Source organism: Barbus barbus (assembly GCF_936440315.1).
Source record: "Barbus barbus genome assembly, chromosome: 1".
NCBI lineage: Eukaryota > Metazoa > Chordata > Actinopteri > Cypriniformes > Cyprinidae > Barbus > Barbus barbus.
In genome coordinates this window covers 18,343,919-18,362,460 of record NC_136729.1, presented here as the reverse complement: position 1 = coordinate 18,362,460, position 18,542 = coordinate 18,343,919, and the positions used below count along the sequence as shown (strand labels likewise).

At 38.8% G+C, this 18,542-nt stretch overlaps 1 protein-coding gene across 1 annotated transcript in view; it reads right to left on the bottom strand.

Moving 5' to 3' along the window:
* The window catches only part of LOC306869282 (protein ENTREP2-like), a gene marked incomplete at its 5' end in the record, with an annotated part of 110,081 nt that overhangs the window by 25,674 nt on the left and 65,865 nt on the right, over nucleotides 1-18,542 (bottom strand). The window contains one exon of the mRNA XM_079415973.1: nucleotides 363-473. Within this exon, the coding sequence (XP_079272099.1) occupies nucleotides 363-473 (111 nt within the window). The remainder of the gene's footprint in view (nucleotides 1-362; nucleotides 474-18,542) is intronic.

The following is an 18,542-nucleotide window of genomic DNA, read 5'->3' as shown; positions in this document are numbered from 1 at the left end:
GTGAGCTTCGGTAGCCGATCAGGCAGACGTTTTATTGAGGACAAAGGTGGTGGGTGTTAATATTTATATCTGCTCCAGCGGAATATTACAGGAGGTACAAAATGGGTCCCGACAGACATTCTCATTCTCTCGGCCTTCGCGACTGGTTGTTAAGATAATTTACTGAGATCTTGACAAGGGCATCGTGTTAATGAATGATGCTCCAGGGAGCTATAATTGCTCAATGGATTGATTCTTTAGTGACAGGCTAGTTTTGAGTGGCTGATAAAACGATAGGTTTAGGACTAAGCTATTTTGGACATAAGAATCTATTTGAGGTTTCCTTTACAACAAAGAAGTGATTTCAGACATGGCTCTCTCACCAGCTGACAGTCCTCCAGAGAGTTGACCAACTGGGCATTCTGACAGGAAAGGATGGCTCCTGCGAGGTTCAGCATCACACACACAGCAGACAACAGCATGAAGAAAGTTATCTGTGGAAAAAGGAATGGAACAGACTGTCAGTTTCAGAGGTTACGGTGGTATATTAAGCCTACTAATAAACAAAAAACAGTAGGATGCATTTCTTCATCTCAATAAACAGGCTTTGCAGAAGGATTCCACATACAGGGTTCCCACATATTTTTATTTTTATGAAATCCATGAATTTTAATATTTTTTGGAAACTGTGATGTTTCAGTATTCTTTCATGAATAGAAAGCACATAAGAACAGCATACATTTGAAATATTTTATAATTGTCTTTTGTCAGAAATAATTGTCCTTACTGCCACTTTTGAACAATTTAATGCATGCTTTCTAAAAAAATCTCCAATATTTTTAACAGTATTGTATATCATATATGCAAAATAATAATGATACTACTACAAATAATATGTTGATGCATGCTAGAGTTCAGCACAACTATAAAAAGAGATAAAAGAGAGAATTTTTCAACTTTAAAGATTTTACTTTTCTACTTTTTGGCAATTTTGAATTTCCATGTACACGATATCTGTGCAAGATCTCTCTCTCTTTTACATGCTGTTCTCCTTTTTTTCTGTGTTTAGACTATGTGATTTGTAATCCTGCTGTTTAGTTTATTTGTAAGACATTTTACAAAGTCTTGTTGTTTTTCAAACGTAGCCATTGTGCAGAATGGAATAATCATTACCTGAATGTGTTTAGCTTTATCAGACCAAAAATAAACCAATTGTGGTTTATGGAACTTGACGTAGGAGCGTGAAAGATCGAATGTGATTGATCCGAACTATTCATCCATGGGGAAAGTGAAAGGAGCAGATGTGACTAATAATTAAAGCACTCAATAATCAATGACTTCAACCAAAACAATTAACGTTGATCTCACCATCTGAGCCCAGGCTCATTACTGTGAGAGACGGCCCCTAGCAGCTCACATGAATAAATGAATAGCACGAGCGCACTTCAGAGCATTGGGCTATTTTTCTCAGGGTGTTGATATACTACCTCTTCCACAATTCATCGGTAGACCACGCTGATACATGGCCAGTGACATATGGTCAGCTAGAGAAACCAATCTTTGCGTAATTCCCCCACCCCACATCCTATCAATGCGGCCCCATACAGCTTGATAGATCTCAAGCGTGGTAATTTTTCTCTTTTTTGCACCCACAATTTCTGGTTCCTCTCCCCCAACTCGCTATTAAAAACAATTCTCTTTATTTCTCTGCTGACACTTCTGGGATTTCAGTCCTGAAGGATGAAATACGTTAAACATTCTGGCTGCTTTAAATCAAAGTTTGTGCGTGAGAGAATGAGTTTAAAGCTGTCAGGTCTACCCCGGGTAGATTACAGACTAGGACACTGAGCCGTATATAAAGAGTGGCCTTACCTCCACAACACGGTGATTTACTAATGAGACTCTCTACCTGACGGGACATTAACCTTGCAATACCAGACATGTCAGCAAAGAAAGAGTGATTGGAGCTGAAAGTGAAAGTTGGACAGTCATTTCAACTCTATCACAGACACACAGATTGACACTTACGATATGTGGGAGGGACGCTGGGAGATATGAATGTGATAAGTGTTTTTCAGGCTACCAGCAAACTGGAAGATTAAGAGGCTGATGTACGAGGAGGTTCACAAGCGTCCTGGGGCTGCGAGGGTCCTTGGGTCAGGCACACAGGAAGCCTCATGCTTGAGTTGCGATACTTAATAAAGTACAGACATTGTAGATATGACAGTGGTGATCCATTGCAGCTGAATGTCAAGACAGAACACTAGGTTGTGTTCTGTCTTGTGGACCAAAGGACACTGAAAGGTTATAAGCTCAGAGAGGAAATGATGTGAATCAATGTCTCAAAGACGGCATGATAAAAATGAGATTTGAACAGAGCATCACATTTGTTGTTGCTTGCTGTGGGAAACAGACTTCTCAGATTTTTACAATTAATCACTGACAACAGCTTTCATGTCAGAATGTTTTCTTGTGCTGGATGACAAATATGAAACCAAACCCGAGCTTCAGGCGGAGAGATGACATCTCTATCACTTTACAGAGAGAAAACACATTACAGCACAAATGATGGCTGAGGACTAGGTTAAAACGCAGGCAATAATGAGTCTGATTTTGTAAAGCAAAAATTGAAAAGATGTTATTCAGAACACGAGTGATAAGGGAAAGCTTAATGGGCCACTCTTCAGCTGTCCTTTCAAAGCAAGCTGAGCGTAGCCAATGAAATACACAATTCCTGTCTATCTCTAATTTACTCTGCTGGTAGTAGAGGAGGGGAAATGGTCCCTTTCAGTAAATGCTTTGTAGTTTGCAGTGAGCAATATCAAAAGACAAATTCAGTTGCTGCGCTTCGAATCTTCAACTGCGACTCAAATTCTTTAACTTTAATTGCAACATGCTGTCTTCACCAATTGGTTCACAGGATTTCTGTAGGTTGTCTGGGTTTTTGTTTTAGCAGCAGCTTTCTACAACTGTTACTGTATAAACATGGAATCTGAACCCATTTTGCTTTCCATAATGAAGATTATTATTATTTATTTTACAGTATTTTAACCTATATATTAATGTTAAGTTCCACAAACATAAAAAATACTACAGTTCAAAAGTCTGGGGTCAGCAAGATTTTTTTTCTTTTAAGAAATTAGTACTTTTATTCAGCTATGATGGATTAAAATGATCAACAGTGACAGTAAAAATATTTATAAGTGACAAAAGAATCATCAAAGAATCCTGAAAACAATGCATCACATTGCCCACAAAAATATTAAGTATAGTTTTCAGGATAAATTTAGCATGCACACTAATAAATTCCATTTTAAAAACATTCAAATAGAAAAGAGATATTTTAAAATGTAAAAATATTTCACAGTATTACTGTTTTTACTGTATTTTTTGATCAAAAACTAAAAAATCTTACTGACCCAAAACATTTGAATGGTAGTGTTTGAAACATTAAAAAAAGTTTAATAATAATACTTTACTTTAATAATAATACTACACCTTTATTTTATATAAGCATAATATATAATATGCATAATATTGAAATATATAATATTTTAAGAAACATAAAATACAAAAATATAAATAAGAAAATAAAATGAAAATGCATTCTTCATTCTTAGCTCATAATGCCTAGTGCATTAACAAACAGAACCATACAGACATTTGTAAGAGACTGTAAGTCCATCCCTCGCAGCCTCGTTTTCATCCGCATTAAATTCCTAAGGTCTATTCTAAAGTGTTACCATTAAACTATATAATCAATGGTTGCATCATTCAGCAATCTAAATAAGCATGATGTATGTTAGTTGTCTCCGTATGGCTAAAATCTCCTTTAGGAGGGTTGACTCCTGAGAGCCCCGGCCCTGACGGACTAATTACTCCGCCTGGCTCCATGCTGCTGTTTTATAATTACCGTGTGGGATCACATATCACTGTTTAACAGGTTCTCATTAATTACAGCTCATTTGCCACCTGCATGCCAAGCAGTACGACGAGTCGCCTGGCACGTGCCAGCGCCAGCACCAACGATCATCAGCCATGAAACAATTCACACCTGTCAATATTGCTGTGCATTAGTATTTAGATTTGGCATTAATGGTTGACAGGTTCCCTATCGAGAAGAACTACTGGAAAGAACACAGTAAGAAAATGAGACACATTCAATTGAGTCATTTTAAAGAGAACAATCTGGAGATTCAGCGTGGGCTGACTAACTGCAGACATATTTGTCAATGTTCTCCGACCACCTGGTGGAGATACAAACACATGGACGATTGTGCTCACAGTGACAATAGAATCACCTACCGTCCAATCAACACCATCCGCCCCTCATATCAGCAACTCACACGCAGCCTGGGAGCCAAAGAAATATGGTGTGAACAAGAGGAGGGGCATTAAGACAGAATATTGCTAGCAGATGAGATACAGCCGGTGCTTATTATACTTTGTCGTCGTCACCAATAATTCAGTGTTGTGTATCCAGAGACACTTTCTTATTACGTAAATGGGAAAAATAAAATACTGTGTTAAGAGAGCAAAGACATAATCAAAAATTAATGTATATTATCAAGCAACATCATCACAAGGCCTTTTCTCATTGACAGAAGTAGTGTTTTCCCATTTGCACTTCCTTCACTTCCTGGATGACTTTTACTTTGCTATGATTTTCTTAGAACAACATGAACATAAACAATCAGAGACGTGTTACTGTGAACTGCTGAGGGCATTGCACAGCAAAACATGCACACTCCATATGTGGTGTGAAAATGTATTTCTTACTTACAGGTTGAAAACTAGAAACTGTGTGAATCGAAATACAGCACCCAGGTTCTCTATTTCAGGATCAGTTAAGATTATCCAACTCACTGTTCAGAAGCAGAGCAGTCAAGCATCAACCATAAATACACTCCTGATAGTTCAGCTTCCTTGAACAATAGGTTGATGCAATCTCACAAAGAAGACAAACTTACACTCAACCCATTTAACAGGGCGCTATTTCTCCTTAGGGGATACCTTTTATACTTATTAACTTTTCAAACAGCAACATTTATCAGGGCAGCAATTTAAATTCAAAACACTATTAGCTTTAGTCCATGTGTATAGATTTGGGTTTCAAGGCTAGAGAAATGTTCGTACTAAACAGACTACTGAAAAATTCCTACCAAAATATCCAAGGATTAAATAGTGAATGAATGTAATATAAATATTACATGCAATTTACCTAAGTGCAAAATTAGTATATTGTATTTCCCTTTACAATATAAATGAACAGTTAAAAGTCTAAGGACACTGTACCCACTAAACTACTGAAAGAGTTGTTACCCGTAGCAGAAAAACCGCTTCTCAATATTATTAACTCATCGTTATATTTAGGTCACGTCCCAAAACCATTCAAGGTGGCGGTTATTAAGCCTCTTATTAAGAAACCACAACTAGATTCAAATGAACTGGCAAATTACAGACCCATTTCAAATCTTCCGTTTATGTCAAAAATTTTAGAAAAAGTTGTGTCTACTCAACTATGCTCCTTTTTGCAAAAAAATGATCTCTATGAAGAATTTCAATCAGGTTTCAGGCCCAATCATAGTACAGAAACTGCACTTGTTAAAATTACGAATGACTTACTACTTGCTTCAGATCAAGGCTGCACCTCATTGCTAGTATTACTTGATCTTAGTGCTGCGTTTGACACTATAGACCATAATATACTCATAGATCGATTACAAAAATATATTGGTATTCAAGGACAGGCTTTAAGATGGTTTAGATCCTACCTGTCCGATCGCTACCACTTTGTCCATTTAAATGGAGAGTCATCTCAATTATCACCAGTAAAGTATGGAGTACCACAAGGATCTGTCCTAGGTCCTCTGCTATTTTCAATTTACATGTTGCCCCTTGGAAATATTATTAGAAAACACGGGATAAGTTTTCATTGTTATGCTGATGATACTCAATTATATATCTCAACAAGACCAGATGAAACTTCTCAACTATCTAAGATAATAGATTGTGTAAAAAGTGTAAAAGATTGGATGACCAATAATTTCCTCCTACTAAATTCAGACAAGACAGAGATATTACTTATTGGACCAAAAAACAGTACACAGAATCTCTTGGATTATAATTTGCAACTAGACGGATGCACTGTCACGTCCTCTAAAGTCAAAAATCTGGGTGTTATTTTAGACAGCAATTTGTCCTTTGAAAATCATATTTCCCATGTTACAAAAACAGCATTCTTCCATCTTAGAAACATTGCCAAGCTTCGAAGCATGCTACCTGTTTCTGATGCAGAAAAGCTAGTTCATGCATTCATGACCTCTAGACTGGACTATTGTAATGCACTGTTAGGTGGTTGTCCTGCATCTTCAATAAACAAGCTACAGATAGTCCAAAATGCAGCGGCTAGAGTTCTTACCAGATCAAGAAAATATGATCATATTACCCCAATTTTACAGTCTCTGCACTGGCTACCTATTAAGTTCCGTATCATTTACAAAATATTATTACTTGCCTATAAGGCCCTAAATGATTTAGCACCTGCGTACCTAACTAGTCTTCTACCACGCTACAATCCAACCCGCTCTCTAAGGTCGCAAAACTCTGGACTTTTGGTAGTACCTAGGATAGCAAAGTCCAATAAAGGAGGTAGAGCTTTTTCACATTTGGCTCCCAAACTCTGGAATAGCCTCCCTGATAACATTCGGGGTTCAGACACACTCTCTCTGTTTAAACCTAGATTAAAGACATATCTCTTTAGTCAAGCATACACATAATGCATTTTATAATCTTGTACTGCAGTTATATCTGATCAAATGTACATTATTATTATTCTTTAGCTTGGGTTGAACAATTTATTTTTGCTTAGATGGAACAGCAGCTACGCTAATCATGTCTCTGCTTGTCTCTACGTTTCTGCCACGGGATTAACATCCCGTGGTAGCCAGGAATTACAGAACTTCAGTCTGGATCCAACCACTACATGATCTAAGATGACCGAACACCTGAGATGGAGGATCAGCGCCGGGAGATGACGTATGTGTCCCTAATCGTAGGCAGAGGCCAACACCTGGATGAACGCCAGAGACAGATCCCCATTGAGGACCCCACCACTTAGACAGCCATCGGAAAAGACCACTGGAACCAGCTGAGCCCATTCAATCTGACTTGCTGCGGTTTGGAACTGAACTACTGGTTTGTTTGGCCAGAGGAGAATTGGCCCCCCGACTGAGCCTGGTTTCTCCCAAGGTTTTTTTCTCCATTCTATCACCGATGGAGTTTTGGTTCCTTGCCGCTGTCGCCTCTGGCTTGCTTAGTTGGGGACGCTTCATTTCCAGCGATATCGCCGACCTTATTGCAAAGACACTATTTAAACTTATTGACACATTATTTTCCTTTTGTGATATTGTGCAGTGCTTTGACACAATTTGCATTGTAAAAAGCGCTATATAAATAAAGGTGACTTGACTTGACTTGACTTATGAGCTTCAGTGTGCATGTGCACCTTAGATCAAATCAAAATGCTTTAAAAACACATTTAAATATTTTATACTGTATAAAATGTATTAGTTTTTTTTACATTCACCAAACTCCAGTGCATTGTTTGGATATTTTTATTTAGTGTATAAAAGGTAAATATATTTATTAAAAAAATCAGACTTGAACAGCTGATCAGCAGTGGAGATGTTTGTTTGTTTGGTTGGTTGGTTGGTTATTTTACATAGATGAGTGGGTACTGTGTAATTGTGTTTGTGATGTGTAAATAAGGAAATGAGTCAAATGTTGTTTGAATTCTGAATTGAAGCCTGTGTTTTGCTAATGTACTTTTTATTACTTATTTTTGAGTCATGACATCAAAAAGGAAACCAAATCAAAACAGAAGAATATTATGATTGTTTCTTACATTTCAATCTCAGTGGTTGACACAGTGACAAGGTTATACATACATATTTTTAAGCACATATTTATGGGATAGTTCATCAAAAATGATAATAAAAAAATCCTGTCATCGTTGTTCCAAACCTACATCTTTCCACACAAAAGAACATATTTTGAAGGACACTGGGTGGGTTAGAAAATACTTTCTTTTGTGTAAGTAAAAATGTATAGTACTGTTTATGTTTATGCTCTTAAATACTGAATAAAATGTCCCTACCAACATTAAAACCCAACCGACACCTACATATCATGACTACAAAACTAACATCACTAGCTAGTTAAGAAAAGACTTGAATCAGGGACATTTAGCAAAAAGGAAATCCATCATCATTGACTTCAAAGATGTCTAAATAAATCCCCAAGAGACACATTCCTAAACAAAATCCACATGCTTCACCAAACTGTAAGCACACTGGGTCCTTAGCTACCTCTCTGTCCCATGACTCAATTTATCAATGTTAAATACCTAAGAAAGAAAAAAAATCTCACCCTAACCAATCTACAGACGGTGATGACTCACACTAAGCACATCTCTGCGTCTCTGTTTGATAAACAGAGATGTTGGGCAGGTCTCAGACCCCGTCACTGCTCTCAGCTCAGTCTAATGTCGGCTGCTAATTGCCCTGCTGATGGAGGATTACCTTTCATCGTACCAATCATCTGTCTTTGCCCATCCGGCTCCTCATTACGCTCATTAGCTATGGTGGCTGAGGGAGCGAGTAGCATCAAGAGCACATCACCGAAGAAAATGTGAACGTGTCCGTCACAGTCTGTGTACACTGGGTGTGTGAAGGAGATTGGAGGTGTTTCTGCTGTGTAAGATATCTGTGAAATTGATTTAAGTTTATACTAAAAAATTGCAGGTATTTCATGAATATCAAGCGGTCAAGGTTCGCTAGTTAGCATGGGCCAAGTAGCATCTGCTGAAAGATTACATAATTACTGATTTTTTTCTGCCAAAAAGTAATTCATATGGTTGTGAATATGAATTGTGTCACTTAATATTCAGTAATATTATTGATTTGACTGCACTGACACTATTGAATAAGAATAAAACTTGAACTGAATTGATGACACTATTGTCTTCCATAGAGCTGCTTTATAATGGAATCAGATTTGTTCTATAATTGATGAATTTTGCAACATCGACAGCTATTGAACTGCACTGAATAAACATTGAACTGACTTGAGCTGAATAATGACAATGTTGACTTTTGTATCCTGACTTACAGCTGAATTGAATGAACTTTACAGTTATTGAACCAAACCCAATCAACACTAAACTGACTTGAGCTCAATAATGACACTATTGTCTTTTTTAGGTCTGCGTTAAAGCAGAATTTCAATTGGTCTTATATGTGTATCATTGATTCTGTTTATTACTGTGAAACTGCTTTGAAACAAACAATCTGTATTGTATAAAGAGCTATATAAATAAAAGGGCTTCCCAATTCTGATGGGGACAAATAATATAAAATCAAAATCATTTTAACATATTATAAATAGATCATAGTATATGTATACTGACCATTTTTGGAGGGCTCTTAAAAGCATGAAATGAACTTGCGACCTCATAGTGATCATAAGCTCAATGAGAAAATATGGCAGAAGACTCCTGAGGGGTGACGTGCCAGCCAAGGAACTTCCACTTAGATAAACAGGAATGCTAACAGTAAGCTTTGTCCACGGATTCTAGACCACGTGATTACGTTTGATAAGAAAAGTTCATTCTCAGAAAAACTTCTACACTGACAGACAATTATTGGCAGAGCTAACACGTATGGACTGTGAAATCCACAAACATCCAAATTGGCCTCTCTGAATTAATGGATAAAAAAAAGATTAGACAGGCAACTCAGAGAAGGCGCGAGGTTAGAGCCTGTTCACATTGCTGACATGCTGGTTTAGCACCCTGCCCGCCTCTGCGGCACAAATTAGTATTTAGTCTGCAGCACCTCTGCGACAACACATCATTTATTTTCAATTATCTCTGCCCGGATGAGATCGGGACAGCGTTTTTTTGATGCAGTCTTTCTCTCTGTCTTCCTTGGAGTTTGTTTACTTCTAGGACATCCATTTTGTTTTGGTTCCTGCCACATCACTTGCCCACATCCTGGAATACTCACCTTAAGGGCAGAGAGACATCAATCTACTGACAGTCTAAGGTGGATTCATTTACCTTTCTATCTCTCTCCTCTTTCTCAAACATTCTCTCTATTTTGCATCACCATTTCTGTCAGTGTTTCCATGCTTGAAAGGAAAAAGGTCTGGACCTCTACTGTCTTCCTCATTTTCTCTCTTGCATTCTGCCTCATGGCATTTTTATGGCTTGTTAAACTAAAGATGAAAATGACAAGACGATTGCTCGCCATAAACCCACGATAGAATTAACATTCAGTCTGGGTTTATAAGTCTTCAGAAAAACAAAAGCATGGTGTTTGTTTTGTATTTTGTATTTCTGCTCTTTTCTCAGCTTTGATAAACAAAAAAAAGAGGAAGGTTAGAGGTTGCTTTACAGCCAGGAGATTAACAGGGGGATCTACGGACCACAGAGGGTGATTTACATATCAGAAGAAAACCCTTCCCTGTCAGCCAGCACAATATGCACAGCCACAGCCGTATCTGATTAAAACCGTACAGTGGCCATTTATCCTGTCTCGGCGCAAATATCTCATAAGTGACTTCTCCACCCTGACCAGATGCTAAGCTCGCACCATCCAAAAAAAATCTTGAGGTGTTATTGTTGAGGCTCCAAGGGCAGAGGCAGTCACGGCAATCTTTGTATTCTGTTATTCACAGAAAATGTCTTAAACACCAGGAGTAGGTATCACTTACACGTTCATTAGTTACTGTTAGCTGCTAATCCCTGAGAGGGTCATGATAAACAAATGACCTAGTCTGGGTTGAGGTTTGCTTGCCATTGCAAGGCTCCGTACAGGAGAGGACGATGTGATTCAAGGCTGTAAGATATATGACACCGACATTAACACATCATGACTTTTATAGGGGCTTCAGTTAAGCTTGGTCTTTACAATGGCTCAGAACACACTAAGATGTCAAACACTAAAAGGACACACACTATAATATAACCCAGCTACTGAATGAAATGAGCAAGAGAAAGAGTTTACTTGCACATGATGGATGCCTCTCATTCTGCTCTGACAGTTACTGTGAGCGAATAAAGTGTCTGCCTGAGCCAGTCACATGGCTCTGCTCTTGAACACAGGGCAGAGGCCGGCGGAAAGAGGACGTTCTTTCTCTCTCAAGTAAATGAGGAGAAAATAGCAGGCTGAAAATAGTTGTTTAATATTGTTTGACATTAGCTTCACAATTGGCAAAGAGACCTTGAGTACAAATCATCACGAGGCATCAGATAAGCAGTATAATTCATATTCTAATTAATATGGAAGCATAGCCGAGACTCAGAGGGTCTCCAAAGGGAGGGCACTGCTCATCAGCCTTATCTGAAAATGGGGAAATATCCAAAGCATCATCCCTATGGAATATTACTTCCCATCTCTCTTTCACTTATTCGTTCTTGCGTTGTTTTCTCTTGCATGCACACACGCACACAGCCCTAAAAAAAAGGCAGTTAGTAGGATGCTCCAGGGAAAATGTTCCAACAATAAGTGTTAATGATGGATAAAAGCACATCTTAAGCTATTCTGACCTCCCTTTTCTAAATTCGCTGCTGTCTTTCATATATTAATAACAACAATAAGCTCATCACTGACAAGAAAACAAGGAAAATATCACTACTCTTCTGGAGGTCTACTACCAACATCCTGGTTTGAAAGTTCTGCAACTATTCAAAAGTCTGGGGGCGGTAAGATTTTGTTTTGTTTGTTTAAATATTTGTTTTTGAAAGACGTACCTGCATTTATTGAATATACAGTAGTATAAAAACTGGAATATTGTCATGAAAATATCATTATCAATATCATTACATTAAAATGGCTGGTTTCTGTTTTAATATATTTTAAAATGTATTTTCAGCAGACATTTATTATTATTATCAATGTAAAAAACACTTTAGTACATAATTACCAATTCTCACTATTAACTACTCACTAATTAGCATGCCTATTAATAACTTGTTTCCTGTTTATTAGTACTTATAAAGCACATATTCGAATGATTAAATTCTACATCCCTAATCCTGCCCATCCCTAAACTTAACAACTTCCTTACTAACTATTAATAAGCAGAAAATTAGTAGTTTATTGAGACAAAAGTCATAGTTAATAGTGAGAATTGGACCTTACAATAAGGTGAGTTGCCAATTAGTATGAATTTGTACGAATGACTTACACCTAACCCCACCCCTAAACCTCCCCCTCACTGGGGTTTAGACAAATCGTACGAGTGAGGTCATACAAATTTGTACGAATTAGCCACCTCGTAAAATACGTACGAATTGGTCGTGAGATAGCGTCGACAAAACTGCATCAGGGAGTGATTACAAGGTCAGATGACACTGTATAAATTGAACAGCATTTCTTTTGAGTGTACTAACCACTAGGCCATTGATCCATTTTTTTAAAACAATCTTAATAAACCTGAATCTCTAAGTCCCATTTTTGCATTTGACCAAAAGTCATCTCAAAAATGTTGCCATGGATTCGTTTGGTTGACCGCAGATGACAGCGTTCTGTCTGTTGTGGGGGCTGATGAAACTGGCAGAAAATACTGTTTTTGGATGCTCAAGGAACAGACTGTAAAAAATGTTTTGTTTTGTTGCTTCATTTTAATATGTATAAATAAACAGATTTTATTCAACTCAAAAATATGATTTCACATGACTGAATCAAATCACACAGAAACAGCTCTTTAAGGTTGCAACACTGCATTTGCTTTTTACAGTGCAACCAATTTCTTCACCAAAGTAACTTTTACAAAACCAAAGCGTCTCACAACATCCAAAATACAAGTGATGTTGCTTCTAGGGTTTTATACGGTGCACTGCTGAGTCTGAAATCTCAAAGGGATCTTACAAAAGCTGGATTGTTGGAGTGGAAGAACAGGTCTGAGGTCAGTGGATTTAGTCTAGTATAGTACTAAGCTCAAGAACATATGAAATGTTCTGCATTCAACTAATGTATCTACAGCCCCAACCATGCCTCTGACACAGATAAAACTAACCTAATATGTGCTCAGAGATCAGTACAAGCTAAGTTCAGCTCTGACGTATAAGTGATTTCCTACCAGACCCACTTAGAGGATCTTAAAGTGTCCTGAAGATTAAAGGCAGAGGAACCTCTGGGTTTGTTAAGGAATTATAAACATGGATCACTTTGTCTGTCCTTATTTAGCAATGAAATAAACCACAGGAACAGTAAGAGTTCCTCTGACTGATGCTGGGTTAATACACATTGGAATACAAACTGGATTACATACTATGAAAAGTAAACAGGGCCAGCCTGTGGGTTTGTGGGGCCCAGGGCGAGATCATGAAAATGGGCCCCGTCAGTATAAAAGTGTCATAAGTTAAAAATGTCCACAGAACCACTGCAATACAAAATGTGGGTTCTTTTAAACCATACATGTCCACTGGCATGCATGCAGGAGCAAACAATTCCAATTCATTCTTTATGGGAGTTGAGAGGCAGGCTTGCACCAGGGACAGTGGGATTGACAGCGGAACAAAGCAAGTAGTGAGAGCGTCACAAAAACTGAGAAGTGCTCAATTCGCAAATGAGAGGCGAAAAACCCCTGGTGGCATCCAGTCTTTGTGAAGCCAAGGTCTGCCATAAACATTTCAAAATCTGTTTCTGGAGGATTTGGTGCTGTAATCACATTGCTATATATTACTATATTTAATTTGAATTTCAAATTAAATTTTGATGCTCTCATTGTGGCTTCATTGTGGTCGCATATACACTTTAGGCATACAGAAATACTGTGTGCATTTTTCCAACAACACATGGTAATGTAACTTGACTAGACACTGAAAGCTATAATAAACTGTGCTAAAGTGCCATGTTTACTTAGATAAATAAAACTGCTTTATATGTTAAAAACACTGTAGAAACAGACACAACAATGTGCAATAAATAAATAAAGCACTGTATGAATAAACTAAATCTATAAAATAAGGCCTATGTGTAGATGTAATACTCCACAGATGTTTCCCAGCAATGCACCACAACATGAAGAAATTATGCAGATCACTGTTACTGTTTATTGTTTAACTGATTGCTGCTTTTATATATGCTAATTCTTGTGTCTGTTGTCACTTTCAGTACTTTTGAAGGTATTCAGAGGTCATCTTGTACTTTCATCCGAAGGTGATAGCGCTTTTTCCTATCACAGCTTGTTGAGAAAATATTGCTGTTATTTGAGCATCCTAACCAGGCTGACACAATAACGTTGGCTCTCGGAGTAAGTTTGGAGCGAGACTTTTTTTAGACCATCCTTTGTGAAAACTATTTTTTCAATTCAATTTGATGACACTAGTGTTAAAATTAAACAATTTATTTAAACATTTAAGTTGCGCAGGCCAAATTAGGACATATAATGCACAAAATAAGTCAATTACAGAAGATTAAAACAACACTGGATGTAATTTGTTCAAAACAATACATGTGATTTTGTGTCCTATATTACACTCGGTTCTCCTGTTCTCTTAAACCACTCATAGATCACTATATGCTTCAGTCTGATTCAGCTGACCACAGAGGACTGTTTTCCCTCTTCTGCTTCTCGTCTTGACAGCGACCCCTCAGAGATTCATCACCAGTCTGAGGAGAGTGGCAGGACTCTCTCCTGTCTCTCCAAAAAGCTTCGCTCCAAACAATAACACTATTTAATAGAGGAAAAGGGTGGGGAAAGTGTAGGACACTAGTGTAGCCCCAAAACACCAGGGCTGTCAAAAAGACAGATGTATATGTGTGCTGGTGAAGAGGGTGTGCTGTAGTCCGCGAAAAAGAGAGAGCGCAATGAAGAGAAGGAGAAAAAGTGAGCGAGTGAGTGAAGGAGAGAGTCATTTGTTGGTCTTATGACATTATAAAACCTAGAAAACAAGAGCTCTGAGGCATAATAAATAGTTCCTTTCACAGCTCTTTCATTAATGAAAATGACAGAGAGTGGCGGCATTATTTACAGGATTCTAATACCTCAAATGCCTCTGAAACAGCAGCTCTCCCCATCCAAGCTCCCACAATCCCCTTTGTCAGAATGGATGAACAGAACCATTACTACGACTGTACTTCATGAGCTTGTACTTCATGTACTACATAATGGTTCCTTTGAGAAAGAACAAAACATTAACATGGAGACGAATTTAAGTGTTTGCTTGGCTTTCCAAGGACGTGTTGATAAAACGCATTAAGCTTGAAACTGAACTGTGTTTGGAGGTCATGTTTTCATGTTTCAGATCATTACATCATTACCTTAATGGATTATGTCTGTATAGTATTGTTAGTTGGACTAGTCTCAATATACATTCACTGGCCACTTTATTCGGTACACCTTGCTAGTACCGGGTTGGACCCACTTTTGCCTCCAGAACTGCCTTAATTCTTCGTGGCATAGATTCAACAAGGTGTTGGAAACATTCCTCAGAGATTTTGGTCCATATTGACATGATAGCATCACGCAGTTGCTGCAGATTTGTCGGCTGTACATCCTGTTCCACCACATCCCAAAGGTGCTCTATTGGATTGAGATCTGGTGAATGTGGAGGCCATTTTAGTAAAGTGAACTCATTGTCATGTTCAAGAAACCTGTCTGAGATGATTTGAGTTTTGTGACATTGTGCATTATCCTGCTGGAAGTAGCCATCAGAAGATGGGTACACTGTAGTCATAAAGGGATGGACATGGTCAGCAACAATGCTCAGGTAGGCTGTGGCGTTTAAACGATGCTCAATTGGTACCAAGGGGCCCAAAGTGTGCCAAGAAAATATCCCCCACACCATTACACCACCACCAGCAGCCTGAACCGTTGAGACAAAGCAGGATGGATCCATGCTTTCATGTTCTTTACGCCAAATTCTGACCCTACCATCTGAATGTCGCAGTAGAAATCGAGACTCATCAGACCAGGCAATGTTTTTCCAATCTTCTATTGTTCAATTCTGGTGAGCCTGTACATATACGTTCCACCAAATATATGCAGCACTGTATATATATATATATATATATATATATATATATATATATATATACACACACACAGTGCTAATAAATATGACCCAAAACATAATCAGAAGTCCTGAAAGTAGACAAAGAGAACCCAATCAAACAAATGAGACAAAAATATTTTCTTTGACATTTATTCAGGAAAATGATCCAATATTGCATATCTGTGAGTGGTAAAAGTATGTGAATCTCTTGGATTAGCAGTTAATTTAAAGGTGAAATTAGAGTTAATCTGTGCAGAAGTGTTTTCAGTCAGTGCAATGATTGTCAGTATGTCTATCAAAGTCTGATCATGTTTGTGGAAGTGAATCATGTCACAAACAAAGGAGATTACTGAGGACCTCGGAAAAAGTGTTGATGTTGCTCATCAGGCTAGAAAAGGTTACAAAACCATCTCTAAAGAGTTTGGACTCCACAAATCCACAGTCAGACAGATTGTGTACAAATGGAGGAAATTCAAGACCATTGTTACCTTCCCGAGAAGTGGTTGACCAATAAAGATCACTCCAAAGCAGAACGTGTAATAGTCTGCGTGGTTGTAAAAGTTCCCAGGGTAACTTCTAAAGGCCTTTCTCACATTTGCTATTGTTAATATTCATGAGCCCACCATCAGGAGAACACAGAGCAACCATGGTGTGCATGGCCACTGTTCTCCACAAAGAAAATTGCTTGCTAAAAATCATATGGACAAGCCAGAGGACTATTGGAGAAAGGTTTAATGGATGGATGAAATCAAAATATAACTTATTGGTTTAAATGAGAGGCTATGAAAAGAACATACTGCATTCCAGCTTAAGAATCTTATCCCATCTGTGAAACATGATGGTGGTAGTATCATGGCTTGGGCCTGTTTTGCTGCATCTTGGCCAGGACAGCCTGCCATCATTGATGGAACAATGAATTCTGAATTATACCAGCAAATTCTAAAGGAAAACGTCTTGGACAGTCTCAAGAGAATGTGGGTCATGCAGCAAGACAACAACCCCAAGCACACAAGTCATTTTACCAAAAAATGGTTAAAGAAGAACAAAGTTAATGTTTTGGAATGGCTGAGTCAACGTCCAGACCTTAATCCAATTAAATTGTTGTGGAAGGACCTAATCAAGCAGTTTATAGGAGGAAACCCACCCCCTTTCCCTCTCCCTTCTTTCCTCTGTAGTATCCTCCTCTCTTCCCTCGCCTACCCATTTCTCTTCTCTGGATGTAAATGCAGCCACTGACACTTTATGCTCTACCTTAACCTCTTGTCTAGACGACATCTGTCCTCTCTCCTTCAGGCCAGCACGGGCTGCCCCTTCTAACCCCTGGTTATCCCATGTTCTTTGTGAGAATCGGACCAAACTCAGAGTGGCAGAGAGAAAATGGCGCAAATCAAACGATCCGTCGGACCTGAGTAGGTATCAGTCTTTGCTTTCATCTTTCTCTACTGAAGTCCACACTGCCAAATACTCACATTTCCACAACAAGATCACCAGTGCTCCAGACATGCGTAATCTCTTCAGAACATTTAATTCTCTCCTCTGTCCCCCTTCTCCACCTCCCTCCACTTTGATAACCGCTGACGACTTTGCCTCTTTTTTAACAGACAAAACTAGAACAATCAGTAACCAGTTCTCAACTCCACAGGACCTCCAATCAACCACATCCACTGCTCTAACTCCCATCTTCTCCTTCTGTCCCCTCACCAAGGCAGAAGTATCCACTTCGCTGGTTTGAATCCTATCTCACCGGTAGATCCTTCAGGGTGGCCTGGGGAGGGGAGGTATCCAAACCACATCAACTGGTCACTGGAGTTCCTCAGGGATCGGTTCTTGGACCCCTCCTCTTCTCCACATACACTACATCGCTGGGTCCCATCATACATGCACATGGCTTCTCCTATCACTGCTATGCCGATGACACACAGCTCTATCTCTCTTTTCAAACAGATGACCCAACGGCAGCTGCACGGATCTCAGGCTGCCTGGCGGACATCTCGGCATGGATGAAAGAACATCACCTACAGCTCAACCTGGCAAAGACAGAACTTCTTGTCTTCCCTGCCACTCCGACTCTACAGCATGACTTCACGATTCAGTTAGGCTCATCAATGATTACCCCATCAACTTCGGTCAGAAATCTTGGTGTAATCTTTGATGGCCAGCTGACCTTCAAAGAGCATATTGCAAAGACTGCTCGATCCTGCAGGTTTGCACTACACAACATCAGAAAGATCAGGCCCTTTCTAACAGAGCATGCTGCGCAACTTCTTGTCCAGGCCCTTGTCGTTTCTAGACTGGACTATTGCAATGCTCTTCTGGCTGGTCTGCCATCAAACACAATCAAACCTCTACAAATGATTCAGAATGCAGCGGCACGACTGATCTTCAACGAGCCCAAAAGAGCGCATGTTACACCTCTCTTCATCTCCTTGCACTGGCTACCAGTGGCAGCTCGCATCAAGTTCAAGACACTGATGCTTGCGTACAGAACTACCACAGG